The sequence below is a fragment of the Hylaeus anthracinus genome, unplaced genomic scaffold (assembly GCF_026225885.1).
Source record: "Hylaeus anthracinus isolate JK02 unplaced genomic scaffold, UHH_iyHylAnth1.0_haploid 2, whole genome shotgun sequence".
In the NCBI taxonomy this organism is placed as follows: Eukaryota; Metazoa; Arthropoda; class Insecta; order Hymenoptera; family Colletidae; genus Hylaeus; species Hylaeus anthracinus.
This window is the reverse complement of record NW_026534838.1, coordinates 4771089-4786446: the sequence shown is the minus strand read 5'-3', so window position 1 is coordinate 4786446 and position 15358 is coordinate 4771089. Positions and strand designations below refer to the sequence as shown.

Below are 15358 nucleotides of genomic sequence, written 5' to 3'. Positions count from 1 at the left end.
GTTTCGTCGCGACGAAACGTGCTCCCGTTTGAAATACCGACCAGATCCTAAACGAACATGCACGGAACGAGCTATGCGTGTAACCTCGAAACTTTTGTCTGCGTTGCAGGGAACGGCGAGAAGCGGAAGTCCGGTTGGAGCGTGAACGCGAGAAAAGGGAGGCCAAGATGGAAAGGGAGAGACTCGAGAAGCAAAGGGCCGCCGAGCAGGCAGTTCACAAGCACTTCGAGGAGTCCTTCAGGCTGGCACAACAAAAGGTTAGTCAGCCTTTACTGCCTGTTTTTCCCCGGTGCGCGTGTTTTAATGACCTCCGGCCTTCTCCGTCGTCGGAGCAGCGTGTCCAGCAGATGCTCGACACAAATTCTCGGGCATTATGCGCCTCTTTAAGCGGCCGATCTGTTCTCCGTTGGGGGGAAACGATATTCTTTCGTTTTTATTTCTTTTCCTCGTTCCCGAGATCGAGAATCTCGGAGCTATTATTTCTCCGGACGCTCGAGCGATACCTGTTTGGATTAGCCTCGGTCAGAATTTGGCAAGTTCGAGTCGACATTTAACACTACAATTTATTATTGGTCTTATTATTAGCCTGAGAATTTTATTTTCAATTTTCTTAGATTAACCGTTTGACTGCTACGCGACCCAAAAGCGTCCATTTGTCTCGAAAACCGCGACGCAACGCTTTTGCGCTGCGAGTTTCAGTGTGTCTTTGACATCAAGTCAAAATATGTCCCGCAGTTTTCGTGCGTTCTTGCAAGAATCGATTAGCAGTCAAACGGTTAATTTTTCAATATTTGAACAAAAGCTCCTCATCTATTAATTCTCTACTTGTTACCGGCGAAGCTAGCTAATAATCATTTTCAATTAATCTCGTGAAATACCCTCCACTCTCTACTATTACGCGAATTACACCCTACACGTATAAAAGTTGAACAAACGCGGTCCGAATCGAAGCGAAACGGACTTGATTGTCACGAAATGCACACGAAACCCTCCGGGCAGGGTGCAATGCGGGGGATTAATAACGAGGAAGCCCCGAGTCTCGCCCCTAAAGGGAAAAAACACCCCAGCTTTCCATCCGCATCGATCGTTGCTTTTCAATCCTTGTTGAAAACGCCAGGCAAGTTTTCCTGGGAAATTGTCTTGGGGTGGACGATTCGATTAAGGTCGTTCGATGGGGGTAGAACCTGTTCGAGGGTGGTCTTTTGTTCGACTCAGGCTTACGCGATTCGTTTACAAAGTAGACGAGTGACGTTATTCGTCCTCGAGTTCGATTATTCGTCGGCAAAGGACGTTGAGAAGGGGTTGATTCTCGGGTAGCCACCTAAATTATTGATTCGTTTGGTTTCGAGGAATGCATGAAAATTCCCCACGAAAACCTTCGCGTGAAATAATTCGGCGGCTTTCCAACCGTTTCGTCGAAAGGAAGCATTTCCCTCGTAAACCGCTACTCCGATTCCAGGAGCAGTTGGAAATTCCGTTTGCGGAATTTCGCTGGAACCTCGGCGAAAACGAGCGAGTTTTCCAAAAAGCCGAACTCTCGTGTGCTCTATGTTAACGTCTCGTAAAATTCAATGAAATTCCTTCGTAAACCTCAACATTTCATACGTATAGTGGCTGGAATAACAGGTATTTCAAAGGAACTTGTTTCGAGTAAGCAATTATCGTTCGTAAACGCGATTAACAAGTTGGCAGACTAAAACTCGTGAAAATTTGTACAAGTTAAAATTTCTCGAGACTGTCAAAGACTAGATGATTTATCGTGGTATTTAAATGTTTCACCTGTTAAATTCACAAATACTATCCAAATTTATTTTCATTGTCACTTTCATTACTTTCGTCACTTTCGTTCATTTCTTTAACCCTTTATTTACTGGCGGGACATACAAATCCCGTGGTACTTGTATTAATTTAAACGCGTTGGAAACTATTGCGACTTTCAAGTCCACTTCCACGAAGTTCGCTTTTCTTTTTGAAAGCTTGTTAGAGACACCTCTATAAGATGGACGTGTAGATTTTAAAAACTTTGTATAAATTCAGTAAACAAAGGGTTAATTCGATTACTGAAAAGTACCGTCGCCCATCTATGACATGGCGACCAACGTGTTAATAATAATTTAACACGACGAAACAGTTAGACCAGTGAAAACGTCGACTGGGAAGTTATTTTCTTTCGCGCGTAAAACACGGCGATTGAGAGAGATGAGGAACGAAGGAATCGTGAAAGAGGAGGTCGTGGTTGTTCGCAGAGGCCAACAGCCTCGTCCCTAGAAAAGAGGGATAATCCGAAAGCGGAGCCTGGAGAGCGAGTTCTCCTGGGGTTTGAGGGTCTCCTGCGTTTCCCTGGGAGGGTGGTTCCCAGAGCAGATACGGGTAGGGACACGCGGGATGCTGAGAGGGGTTTTGGGCAATCAATGCATTCCAGCACCTGCCTTTTGTGCGTGTTACAGCCCTGACAGTCACCCAAAACCTGCCCCACACCTCTGTGTACTTTGCTGCCTGCTTGGCTGACAGGGTTTCTCATTTTTCCTCCGGCCTCCATGCAGGAAACTATCGATTCTCGATTTAAAATTATAACTGTTTGCACGCGTAAAAAACAAGGTCGTGTTTCGTGACCACTGGTTAGTCTCTCTCAGGAGCTGAAGAATTCATTGTTTTCCTTTTCTTTTTTTCCTGCTTGACGTGTATTATAAATTCCTCGAAAGTAAGCAGCGTGGTTGCCTTTTAGTACGAAAAGGAAAAATGTTCTCGTAACGTTCATGTCAACACGATCGTTTCTTCGTTTACTTCCTCTTGCCCTGAAAATCAACAACGCTGATTTCGAGACAAGTTTTCTTGCGTCACTCTGCAGGAATACCTCGAGATCGAGATTTTGATGTTACGTTTGAAAATGTTTACTGAAAGTCGCGAGCTAGTTGAATTCCAGTATCATTCTCAGCGTAGATACGTTATCGCAAAATTATATCCAGCGTGGCCAGTTTATTCGAGTACGCGTAACAAGGAAACGGACAATTTCAACGGACCAAGCGATGATTCGGTAGCTGAACCTTGTATCGCTCGGGTGCAACACAGATTTCGCATGTGTTATCAACACAAATCGATCAGCATATTTAACAACAGCAGGCGCAATAAAAACGATTGTAATTGGAGAATGTTGGCATACGGTTTGGTAGGTCAATTTATTTTATTAGATCGTCCAGAAAGTTCGTGCCGATTTCTAAGAAAAATTCAAAAACACGTTTGAATTTGAATATATATTTATTGAATTACATATAGGTGACATTTTGTTCCACACCTTTCCACCTTTCAAGAGATGGATACATGTTGTTTGTTTTCAACCGCTTTGATATATTCAGACCTGTATCACCTACCTAAAATCGACATGGACTTTCCGGACAATCCAATAATTTGAAAAAGAACAAACAGCTAAAAATTTCTCAATACCACGAAGTTATCCATGATTCCCTTATTACGCAACAGGGATAATCTTCTGGGAGTCATTCTTATCTCGAACGTTGAGTGAACGTTGAGTATCTCCTCGTAGAATTTTTGAAAGAACCCTCTTGTCTCTTTTATTCCCTTTTAAATCCCTACGTGTCGTTCTTCGCTCGTCGTTCGAGTAAAATTCTGTCCATGTTCGAAAGTTGAGAATCGCTGGGGACACATTTGCGGCCACGTATGGGCGCACAAACCAGAGAGGATCCTTTCACGCCGAGGCCCAGGCCGGGCCTACCTGCCCTTCTCACCCGACACGAAAATCTTCTACCAGTCTTTGGCGAGCTTTCGACCCGCTCGGAAGTCCCGAATCGTCCGTGAGCGTGACTTACTCGCTCGACTTCCCTCGTGGATCGTCCCCGTCGCGCAGATAACTCTCGATAACGGCGCTTATCGGCCGACTATTTTCCATTTCGTGGCTCAGATAAAGCGTGACACCCGGCTCGTTTCGACGAGCTGATTATCGTCGTCCCGGAGTTTCGGTGAAAAACTCGAACGATTCGACAGCGCGTCGTGCGTAGCTCTCGGAATTCTCGATTTTTCATTTTTGGTGCGAACTATTTGTAACGATACTCTTTTATCGCGTCGGTGAGTTCATCGGCGCCGGGTATCGAGTGACGAAAATTAACGTCTCGAAGTGAAGAAACATTCAAGTATTCAGTTTGACTCTTTTCGTGGATGGTTTTTTTGTGAGTTTCCACAAACATGAAGACTACCAGGACGTTGGATTTATGAGCCTGGACGTCTCGTTTCCGGCTCGTCGTTCGATGGTTGGTAATTTGTTAGTTCGCAAAATCTGTGCTCCGATAAGACCAATAATTACGCAAATTGTGGTCGATATATCCTAGAGATTGCGAAGCAAATAGAAGCGTTTTTATTAAAGTATCGAAAGTGGGAACGATAGTGTCGCGATTCGCGACGTGATAACGTACGCCTGGTGTCGTCGCAGATAACAACGTTGAGAATACGTAGAGGGGACCGACGATAAATCCTCTTATTCGTTGCATTGGAATCACGTGGACCTTTTGGGGAATGGGGAGACATACGTTTGTGATACGTTTCGATGACTGTGCACTATGGACCAACTCGACTTTATTTATGGCTCCCAAGTCCGGCTTTTACGCGTCCCACGCCTAATAAAAAAGCTTCTCCTTTTCTTTTCATACATTCATTAGTTTCTGTTTGGTAAACGTGCACCGTTTTGATTCAATCTCTGAAAATTCTTCTAAATGGTTTAATATGTATTATATCCTACATATTTTATATATATTTTGCGTTTACGAACCGCGTGCATTCCCGCAAATTATTACTGGCTTTTACACATCCCACGCTTAGTAAAAGCTTCTCCTTTTCTTTTCATACATTCATTTGGTTCTGTTTGGTAAACGTGCACCGTTTTGGTTCAATCTCTGAAAATTCTTCTAAATGGTTTAATATGTATTATATCCTAAATATTTTATATATATTTTGCGTTTACGAACCGCGTGCATTCCCGCAAATTATTACTGGCTTTTACACATCCCACGCTTAGTAAAAGCTTCTCCTTTTCTTTTCATACATTCGTTAGGTTCTGTTTGGTAAACGTGCACCGTTTTGATTCAATCTCTGAAAATTCTTCTAAATGGTTTAATATGTATTATATCCTAGATATTTTATATATTTTTGCGTTTATGTGCATTCCTGCAGGTTATTACGTATAGTTTTGTGTTAGTTCTTCGAGTTTCGGGCCGATTCGCGCGATTTTCGCCGGCGTTATTTATTGCAGGATCAAACAACGGGTCCGGTGCACATGCACGCGGCGCACGTTTATTTATGCGACGAGAGGCTGCGTGTGCGCGAGCGAGCGTTTCCAAGCGGCATTTGCAATGCAAACCTCGACCAGCACGAAGGTCATTAATTATGCACTCCACGGTACGCAACAATAGAGCTCGACGGTGTTTCGTTTCGTGCCACGAAACCCCGTCTCTCTCGGTGGCGTTTCTTCGTCGATGAGCTTAAAGCGGATTAAAGCTGACGCTATCGTTCCGATGGCCCTCTTTTTTTTCCGTAAAAAAATTCTCGACGATTCGAACAAATTTTAATGAATTGCAATCGGGTGAGATCAAACTTCAAAGCGAGAGGTTGCTTGGACACAAAAAACAGTCGCTATAAAATTTCTATTAATATTTTCTCAAATATAAACACGATCTAGGTAATAAATTTCAGGAGGTAAACATCGAAATTAAATCGACTTTAAATTCCCGTTTTCCCTTTAAATCCCTCCCATCGCTGTAAATTCGCAGAGAAACCTAACAGGTTCGTAGCAGCGAGGTAATTTAAAATTTTCATTCGCACCGAGAACCATAACTCCCGGTTGACGCGTTCGGCTGTTAATCTCGCCCGTTATGGCATTAACTTACTGCTGCGCGAGGAACGCGAACTTCTAATTGGAACGCATTATTTATAAACGCACGATAAACCCGAACGCACTTCCTCATAAATTACCGGGGCTAATTAGTACGGGGGTTACCGCGGCGGTAATTACCGGAGGCTACGCGCGCTTGTCACGCCACGCGAAATGGCGGAAAAATCGAAGCGAAATGCACTCGCGAACGGAATCGATTCGCGAGACCTGTCCTCGACATCTGTCGCTCTACCTGACTTATGTCTCGGTGTCTCCCCTTGTTTCTTCCCTCTCGTGACTTCCGGTCAGCTGCGCGATAAGAGCTTCGAGGCTTCGAGGCATTTGCCTTTCAAGGAGCAGAGCGTTTTAACGGCTCTATCAAGAAACCCATTCTCAGAAAACGTTCGCGAAGAATTCTGGATTGTTCTAGCACTATTTTATTAAACATCGAAATAGACGAAGAATGGTCTCGCAATCTTTTAAAAAATGTTAGCGTCTAAGGTGATGTCTCCTGCGTTTTTCCATTACTCGGAAACTTGAATACTTTTTTGGCGAAATTCGATCATCACGCTCGTTACACTTTGTCGATTCACGTAATGGGAGTTCCCCAACCTGGAACGCGGTGAAATTGACGCATAACTTTGATGTAATTCCTCGTTCTCGCTACTCGCCGCGGTTCGCATTCCTTTCGACTTTCTTTTTCTCTTGAATGACATTCTACGCGTTCCAACCGATTCACGGTTGCTCATTCAGCTCGCCGACTTAGAAGCTGTATCGACGTTTCGTTCGACAAACTATAGCGGATATGGGTATCGATCAGGCGCGAAAGTAAAAAAGGAACGATTAGATCAGTGGTCGCCAACCCTGACAACTATTATTACATAGAAAGAGGAACGCAGAAAATCTCGTTCGACGCACTCGAACACATTCCTATTCGTCAAAGTCCACGAAAATATGAAAAATGATAGGTTGAACTCGTTTTTGCGCCACTGAAAGAATAAATGATAAATCGATCGCTGCCAGCGACGGGTTGGCGATCACTGATCTAGACCAGGAGAAACTCGAACGTCCGCCGGTTGTTCTCTCGTTGTGCAACGAGTAGTTGGCGAGGAAGTCGGAGAAATTAAAATGCACGAGGTTGGCTCCGTATCGTGGTCGACACTCGAGCCTGTTTTTCCGTTGGGAAGGAATGCCTCGAGTTGCACCTGCCTTTCTTTCGCCTTGTGGCCTCCCACTCGCACGAGTATCGGCAGGTTCGTTGCTCGTCGGTGTCCCTGAATCGGAGAAGGCCAGTTTCGTATCCAGAGTGGTCGATTTCGGCCTATTTGTACGGTTATAGAATAGGATTAGTGCATCGATTGTCTCTTTGTTCCTCGAGCACTTTATACCAAACATTTGGAGAGAGAATTAGCAAGGTAGTACAGTACAGTCGTTTCGAATGCACAAGCTCGGGATTAAATTTGTGCGTTCATAGTACAGTTCGTATATTTTCGGATATTTTCGCTCCGTCTTCTTCTTTATTCATATAATCATGTAAACACTAGACTCCCCAAAGGTTATACGCTACCTCCAGTGGCGGAGTTTCTGTGCATTTATCTTAGAGAAATTTGTGTACTCAAGGAGACTTTACTACTCTTGATCTAATAATCCCAGTCTCCCTGGTTAATCAACGTTGGTATCGGACGGATAAAAAGAGGCAACGTGTTTAGCTCGTTACGCGAGACAACGCGTCTCCCAGCGAGGGAATCGTTGAAATTAAAACGAGACTCGCCGTGACACTCCGAAGGCTGCCTCCAGCTGGAACGCCTGCCTCGGGTTCCACCTGACTTCCTCCTCCACCTCGAATCCCCTCGCAGAAGAGGCTCCTCCGTTCGTCGTAAATTCGCTCGGTACCCACGCCTTCTAATCCCGTGCAAAGTTAATTACCATGGAAAGTATTGCACCAGTGGCGCGCAACCTTCTTCATCTCTGGACTGAGTAAACTCGTCAAGTATTGGAAAAAGTATGAATTTTCACGCAGTGTTTTCCCTGCCTTGCATCGCCAAGAACACTCGTGCCGCAGATTTTTAATTAATATTTAATTAAAAAGTACGGAACTCTTATAACGACGATATAATAACTTCGCCGCGTAGGAAGAACGCATAAAGAGAAGCGGTGAAATTACGCTTGCTGTAAGTTTGAACTCTCGAGGTTAGTTTCGACTTAACTTCGGTGGGCGGATGCGCCAGAAGAGGCCATACTTTGCGCACCGCTGTTTCGCAGCGTTCCTCTGTTCGCGTGCTGGCATAAATCTCGTCTGCCTCCGCGTACACGCGTGTATCCCTCCGTGAACATGGCCGACCACAACCTCCGCTGCTGGTACAGTTACTCCCATAGCGTGTACCGAGTGTTTGCGAACCATCCCAGCCAACTTTTGGAGCGCATTTCGCGTGTCCCGAGATCGAGAGTTATGGAAACGTTCTTCCTGTACTTGAGGAATTACGTGCACAACGGTTGTGTCTCTTTAAATACTTATTACAATTTCGCTTCATCGTTTCGTGGCACTGATCGGACCAGATTCATTAATTCTGCGATATTTTATTAATTCTGCGCCTTTGCAAGTTACGATTCCTCCCAAGAAATATTGGAAAAGGGGATGCTAGATTCTCGATGTTTCTTTTCGACCGAAGAATCCCTCGATCCTTTCGGTTGCATCCTTTTGTGTCTGGCTCTCGGGCAGCCTGTCGTCCCCTGGCCGGTTCCTCATAATTGGGGAATAAATCCTGCAGCGAGCAGGACGCTGCACGCATTCGGCATCGGGCTGGAATGATCTCGTTTCTAAAAGCACGCAGCGTTGCTGGTGCTCGTAGTGGAAGTAATAATAACGGACGTCGAAACGGCGGGGAATGCGAGAGAGCGGGCCGCGTGCACGGCCACGGATAAATAATTCATGAAACGATAAACTGCTCGCGAACATCGCGACGGATGCGTTATCGGGACGGTGGATTCACCTGGTGATGCAATTTCGACTATCGTTTCGTTGCCCGGGATTGACGCCGACCGTTTCTTCCTTTGTTTATTTCCAAGAACTATGTGGGTGATTCGAAGCAACTTTTTCCTTAGCAAAAATGCTGTCCAAGGCTTCGTTAAGGAGACATTAACAGAAAACCCTGACCAATCATAGCGCGCGGCTGTCTAGCGCGTACCTATACTACTGCGGCTGTCTAGCACACACCCTATCTACTGCGGCTGTCTAGCGCGTAGCCTATTCTACTGCGGGCGCTCTAATTGATTGAGATTTTCTGTTAATGTCTTCTTAACGAAGCCTCGGACAACATTTTCGCTAACAGATAGACAAACACAAATTTTGTTTGGGTTTCAAAGCAAGGTGTGAAAAGCTGTACTAGCTGTAATAGTTTAAAAAACAGCATTATTTCGAAATTACAACTTCAATTTTATTTATATAGATTAGTTATATAGGTAGCATGCTAGGCTGCCACCTACTGAAAGAGTATGAAATACTTGTGTGTGCCACGTGCAATACACATAAAATTTATTTCTCTAATTTGCTCATATATTCTTTCATAGTTACATTTTTGTTTCTCATAGACATTGTAATTTCTTTTCTCTTTAATTAATATAGTATTTGGTTGTCCAGAAAGTTCGCGCCTATTTTTAAGAAAACATCAAAGGCATATTTGAATTTTGATCTATATTTATTGAATTATATATGTACCATTTTGTTCCACAACTTTTCCACCTTTTAAGGAATATATACATGTCATTTATTTTCACCCATTCCGACATATTTCGACCTATGCCGGCTACTAAAAATCGGCATGGACTTCCCAGACAGCCCAATAATATGATATATAATTTTATTCATATAGATTTACTCCTACTACATATACAGTCGTAGACACTGTTCTCGAGTCCTCTCCAAGTTTTATTTTTCTTCCAAAGGTGTCTCGTTAACATCGAATCGAAGCAATCGATTCCGCGCGTTTCCTCGTTGCATACGCGATACGGTCCCGTTTCCTTGTTCGCGCGAGTAGCAGTCGCGAGAAAAAGAGGGATGAAATAAGAAAACCGGGCGACCGCGTGCTCGACAAAAAGACGTTGCTCCCGCCGAGGGGGAATGCAATTTGGAATTCCCGTTCTTGCGTCGTATCCGGCGACGATAAAACGCCGTTGGGAAGCCTGAAGGAAGGAATTTCGAAATTACGGGAATACCTGTCTCCTCCGTCCTCCTCTCCATCCTCCCCGTCCCTTTGGTGTCCCTCCACGACCTGGCCACTTTGTTTTCCGAGCGTTACCTTTCAATTCGACGGAGCGAAACGCTGTTACTCCGCGAGCCCGTGGGAGGGACGGAAATGCGAATAGTCAGCAAGTCCCATCGTCTGCTGACCGGGCACGTACGTAGGAAACCTCGAGAGTAGTTTCTCCCCTCAGCGTCGTCAGCAACTTCTATCGTGGCTCTCTTATAGTCGTTTGGCGTACCTCGTCAGAAATTTAATGCTCGACTCGAGGAAATATGTCTCGCGTTTGCAGTCGAAGACCTCCGACCAGAGTTACGGGGAAACCTTGTTACATTTTTCTGAGTTACGGATGACGTAGGCTACCGTAAAGAATTTCTAGAATATTGAACCGTTGCGCTCCATCTTAGAGAGAAATTGTTTCCTGGTTGTTCACCGAATGCGACGTTACGAGTGACGAAGACGAAAGTATTGGGTTGTCCCGAAAGTTTCTTTCGCGAGTTGCACTCAATTATTTTATGTGCTCGTGTTTATAGAAATAGACAATCTATTTTCATAGATATTCATGTTGTAATGGAGCAAAATGAATCGTGCACGATTCAGTAACGTAACATAAAACGTAAACTATCGTGCATGTGTTACTTATTAATAAAGCGAAAGATACTTTCGGGACAACCTAATAATTCTCGACTCCGATAGTAATTCTCGGTCCCGAGACTGCTATTTTCAGACAATCGATTATGAGTGGACTCGGTGCAATCGATGGCCCCGATGCTTGGTCGCTAGTCATTGCGGCAAGTATGCAGAACTACGGTCTCGAAATTCCAGGCTTTCGATCTAATGCTTAATTCAGTCTACGTTCCTCGAACTTCGAACCTCGAACTCGAATACTTTGCCAGAGGTTTCCCATTGCATTGTCCTATTCTGCTCATTATTATTACGCATCGAGGTCGATAAAAGCGTCTCTACGATTTTTGACTTTCGAGGATCGAATTCGCGAAACCGTGGAATTCTCGACGCGTTGACTGCACAGATCGTTATCGAGCTTTCTGAACGGCACAGTCGTGAATCAATCGCGATGAATAAAAAGATCGGTTAAATGCGTCGTTATCGGTAGTCGAGTGTCGGCTATAAGTGTAAAAAGATCCACGCGGCTCCGGTTCCTTCACCCTTATCTCGCATTATCTCCACAGCTATCTGTTTGCTGGAAATATAAATACATTCTCGCGCCGTCTGTCGCGATAAGATAGTATTTCTCTGTATTATTCGCACAAACAACCGAGGCAGCTTCGAATTCGATCCCGCGGAGTCACTTCGCTCGCTATTTTCAACGCACAGTTACATTCTATCCTTGCCTTTCTCGTTGGAAAAAGATTTTATTGAATTAATCACTATCGTTAAAGAACTCAACTCATCAACATTTATTTTAAATAAACTACACTGACGAAGAATATGATGTTTTCGTCTCATGTTCGATTTTCGTTATCCGAAACAATTGCCCTCGGAGATGTTCGATAAAGCTCCGTCAATTCAATCTTATCGCGATTCTTTATGGAAATCCTGTGTTTGGATTTGGCGATAACGCGAATGAGATCATGCTCGTTCGCAAAGTAGATCTGTGTATTTTACTATCATTCAATTACGTTTCAATTGGTTTCCACGGCTTTCAACTCCGCATTATTTTTCTTCTTTGTATCTTTTATTCGGTAACCAATTAAGAGTCTTTTAATTAGTCTATAAGTGGATAAATGCTCGCCATTGACGACGAGCAGTTTCGAATCGGCGCAATACCGCGCGGTCTTGTTTCTGTCGATAAACTCCGATGGCCTATCGCGGACAACAAATGTTTGTCGAGTTTCTACGATGTTATTTCTGTTGAGGTTGTTCGATAACCAATTGCGATACGCGGTTTTCATAATACGTACACGTGCTCGCTAATGTCGTTTAATGTACATACAGTCAGTGTAATAATAAGTATTCGTACAATTCAAAATAAAACTGAATATATTTCTTTCATTAATAATATTTAGGGGGAGAAATAATTCACCAACATTCATACATGCTTTTAGAGTAGATTTTAGATAGAATACTTTTTACACTGACTGTATATTGTAATCGCGGATGAGTTGAGTATTGTAGGATCATGAAGAACGTCTGTTCGTCAAACTAAAAATCACAAGGTTTTTAGGCTCTCTTGGGCACAAATACTGCCAGAGATCCATTGACGAAGGCAACAAAAATAAAACTTTCCCTTGTGAGAGACCCAGTGTCCCTAAACCCTAAATTTATTTCTGCCCCGTTTATTTAATAATAAACCAACGAATATCTATAGTCAAACCTCCCTCGTAATGATCTATGGGAAGTACATCATAGAAAACAAAGGTTCAAATGAATGCGATGAGCCATTAGAGCCTCTGCCAGCCAACTTATCCATAAGGTCTGTTCACACCAAAGGTTGCACTATCATTAAATAAAAAAAAAGGGAAGTTTTCCAAGTGTCGAAAGTGGAGCATCAAGTTTAAAAACTTGTAACTATTTAAAACCTTGAATAGGATCGTTAAGTCTGGTATAGATGTACCGCGTTCGGGTTTAAGTGGAGTTAGAGTCGTGAGAATGGTGTAGCATACATGGTGTGTCGTTGGAATAGGCGTGTTTAATTTATGAGCAGTTGAACGTTGGATGTTTTCCAAAGAGTCGATATTAGAATTTAAGTGGACCGTCGGAAGGAGTTTCTTCGCTGTCAGAGGGGAAAATGGAGGAATACAGATTAATCGAAGCTAAGAGGAGAAAGGGCGAGCTCCAGGGGGATGATTTCCTTGGTTGACGAGCAACGAATCCCTCCTTTGTGCGATTCACCCTCTCGTTAATACGTCCCCTTTTCACGCTGCTCGCAGGGTGGTAAATAACGAATGCCTCGATATTATGGCACGACCATGATCATGGTTTCTGGGCGAAGGGCGCACGGGGAGAAAAGACGACGGGGATTGTTCAAACCCTTAAGTAATCATTTACAGACCGAGACTAAGGATCGAATTGTTCCCTTCGCGATTTCATGAAATAGTACAATATTTATTTATTTATCATTACAGACTCATTATTACACAAAAACGTATAAAAAGTACATGTACTTACCTTCGATATTGACATCAAAGTTCCTAATTGCTAATTAAACCCGTATAAACATACATATATTAGGTTGTCCCAAAAATTTCTTTCGCTTTATGGATAAGTAATACATGCACAATAGTTTATGTTTTATGATACATTACTGAATTGTGCACGATCCATTTTGCTCCATTACTGTTACAACATGTATTGTTACTATTTACTGTTACTATTTATATAAACACGACCATATAAAAAAATTTGAGTGCAACTCGCGAAAGAAACTTTCGGGACATCCTAATGATATCTTCCTTTAGAAAAGTGCATCTATTCCGCACACGTTTTCTTACACGCGTTAGAATGCCATAAATGGATAAAATCCGCAGTCTATTTATACCTATTAAAGGATAACTCGAGATTAATTCAGCGCACAGGTTTTTTCTGCCGCTGATTAATTCAGCGATGAAAAAGCCTGCATCTGCATACTCGTTGCGCGATGTCAGCGAGCGCGCAGCGTTCGTGGAATTTGTCATCGAGCAGGCATGCGATTACATAATTAATATAGCTGGTCGACACGGTCGGCGCGATGATGATGGTTCCTTATTTCCGTCGATCGACTTTCAAGGCTTCGAATTCCTCGAACCCGGGACCCAGGGAATCGTATATCGCGCAGGTGCAAGCACAATCGGGTATTTTCAAACGAATCTTCGTGTCAATTCATTGGAAATCGCACCGAGGAAGATAGACGGGCATTCCAAGTCGCGAACTCGTTGAATTTTTAATAAATGCTTATAGCCCGGCCAACGCGAGTTTATTCGACGAGTTTCCTCGTCGTCGAGACACATTTTCGCGCGTTTCCTTCGCGCTATTTTTGTTGGAGAATTTTTATTAACTTGCGGAGCGCCTCGTTTAAATCTTGCGAATATTTTCGAAGCGTTGACCTTCGCTTCTCCTCTGCACTTCCATCGTCGAAAAAGTTGGCATCGATTTTATGCATTCCTCGCTCGTGGGAAAAATAATATTGGGTTGTTCCGAAAGTTTCTTTCGCGAGTTGCACTCAATTATTTTCTGTGCTCGTGTTTATAGAAATAGACGATCTAATTTCATAGATATTCATGTTGTAATGGAGCAAAATGAATCGTGCACAATTCAGTAATGTAACATAAACCATAAACTATTGTGCGTGTATTACTTATTAATAAAGCGAAAGAAACTTTTGGGACAACCTAATACAATGATTCTTCGAGCAATCCCATCGGTTGACGACTCAAAGAATTATTATTTCATTATTCTTTCCACGTGTTGTGGTTTCGAAGATACCTACGATTCCAGTGGTACACCCTGTATATCGTAGAACGCTAGAGAAGTAGAACTATCTTCGTGGCTGAGAAAATTTTCTTCTCTCGTCATTTACGTCGGGGATATTTCGGTCGCGTGTTATAAGTGGATATTCCGCGTTGGTCCTCCGCTTCCCATTATATTTGACGCTTTGATCTCCGAAAGTGTTGCGTCTACGCTGCACCGACGGAATTCGAGGCTCCGATGAAACGTTTTCGACTCAAACTACGAGAACAATCGATTCGAATCAGAAGTTTAATCATTCTAATATTCATTAAAAAATTACGAGAAATTGTTTCTACGGAACTAGACGCATCTGAACACTAGACAAGCGTTGTATTCATCCCATAGGGTTAACCCTTTGCGTTCGAGACATTTTTTTTATAGTAAAACGAAAAACTCTATTTCGAGAAGAAACATCTACGAACATTCGTGACTCAATGTATCATCATTTCAATTAACACGTTGAACGCCACGTCACCCACGTATGGGTGACAGAGATTTTCGCTAAGGAACTTCAGCAGTTCATTTTAAGAGCTAATGTATCAATGAAAATAAGTCTGAATAGAATTCGTAGATTTGAACGACGATACAAAAATAAGTAGCACGACAAATGTCAGATGCGTTAGTTTACAACTGTCTCGATACACAATTTTTAACCCTGTAGGCATTCCCTTGGGAGTCAGTCCGGCAGTAAACGTGTTAATAATTACCTGTATCCTGAAATAAATAAAATTGCTATTGTACCTTCAAAAAAAATCACTTTTTAATTACATATGTCGCCCCAGAGGCGCCACACGAGCGC

At 43.2% G+C, this 15358-nt stretch overlaps 1 protein-coding gene across 4 annotated transcripts in view; it reads left to right on the top strand.

The window, feature by feature from the left end:
* LOC128893058 (probable JmjC domain-containing histone demethylation protein 2C) overlaps positions 1 to 15358 on the top strand; it is a 258691-nt gene that overhangs the window by 228505 nt on the left and 14828 nt on the right. For all 4 annotated transcript variants that reach the window (XM_054153793.1, XM_054153794.1, XM_054153795.1 and 1 more), the window contains exon 9: positions 110 to 257. In XM_054153793.1, the coding sequence (XP_054009768.1) occupies positions 110 to 257 (148 nt within the window). The remainder of the gene's footprint in view (positions 1 to 109; positions 258 to 15358) is intronic.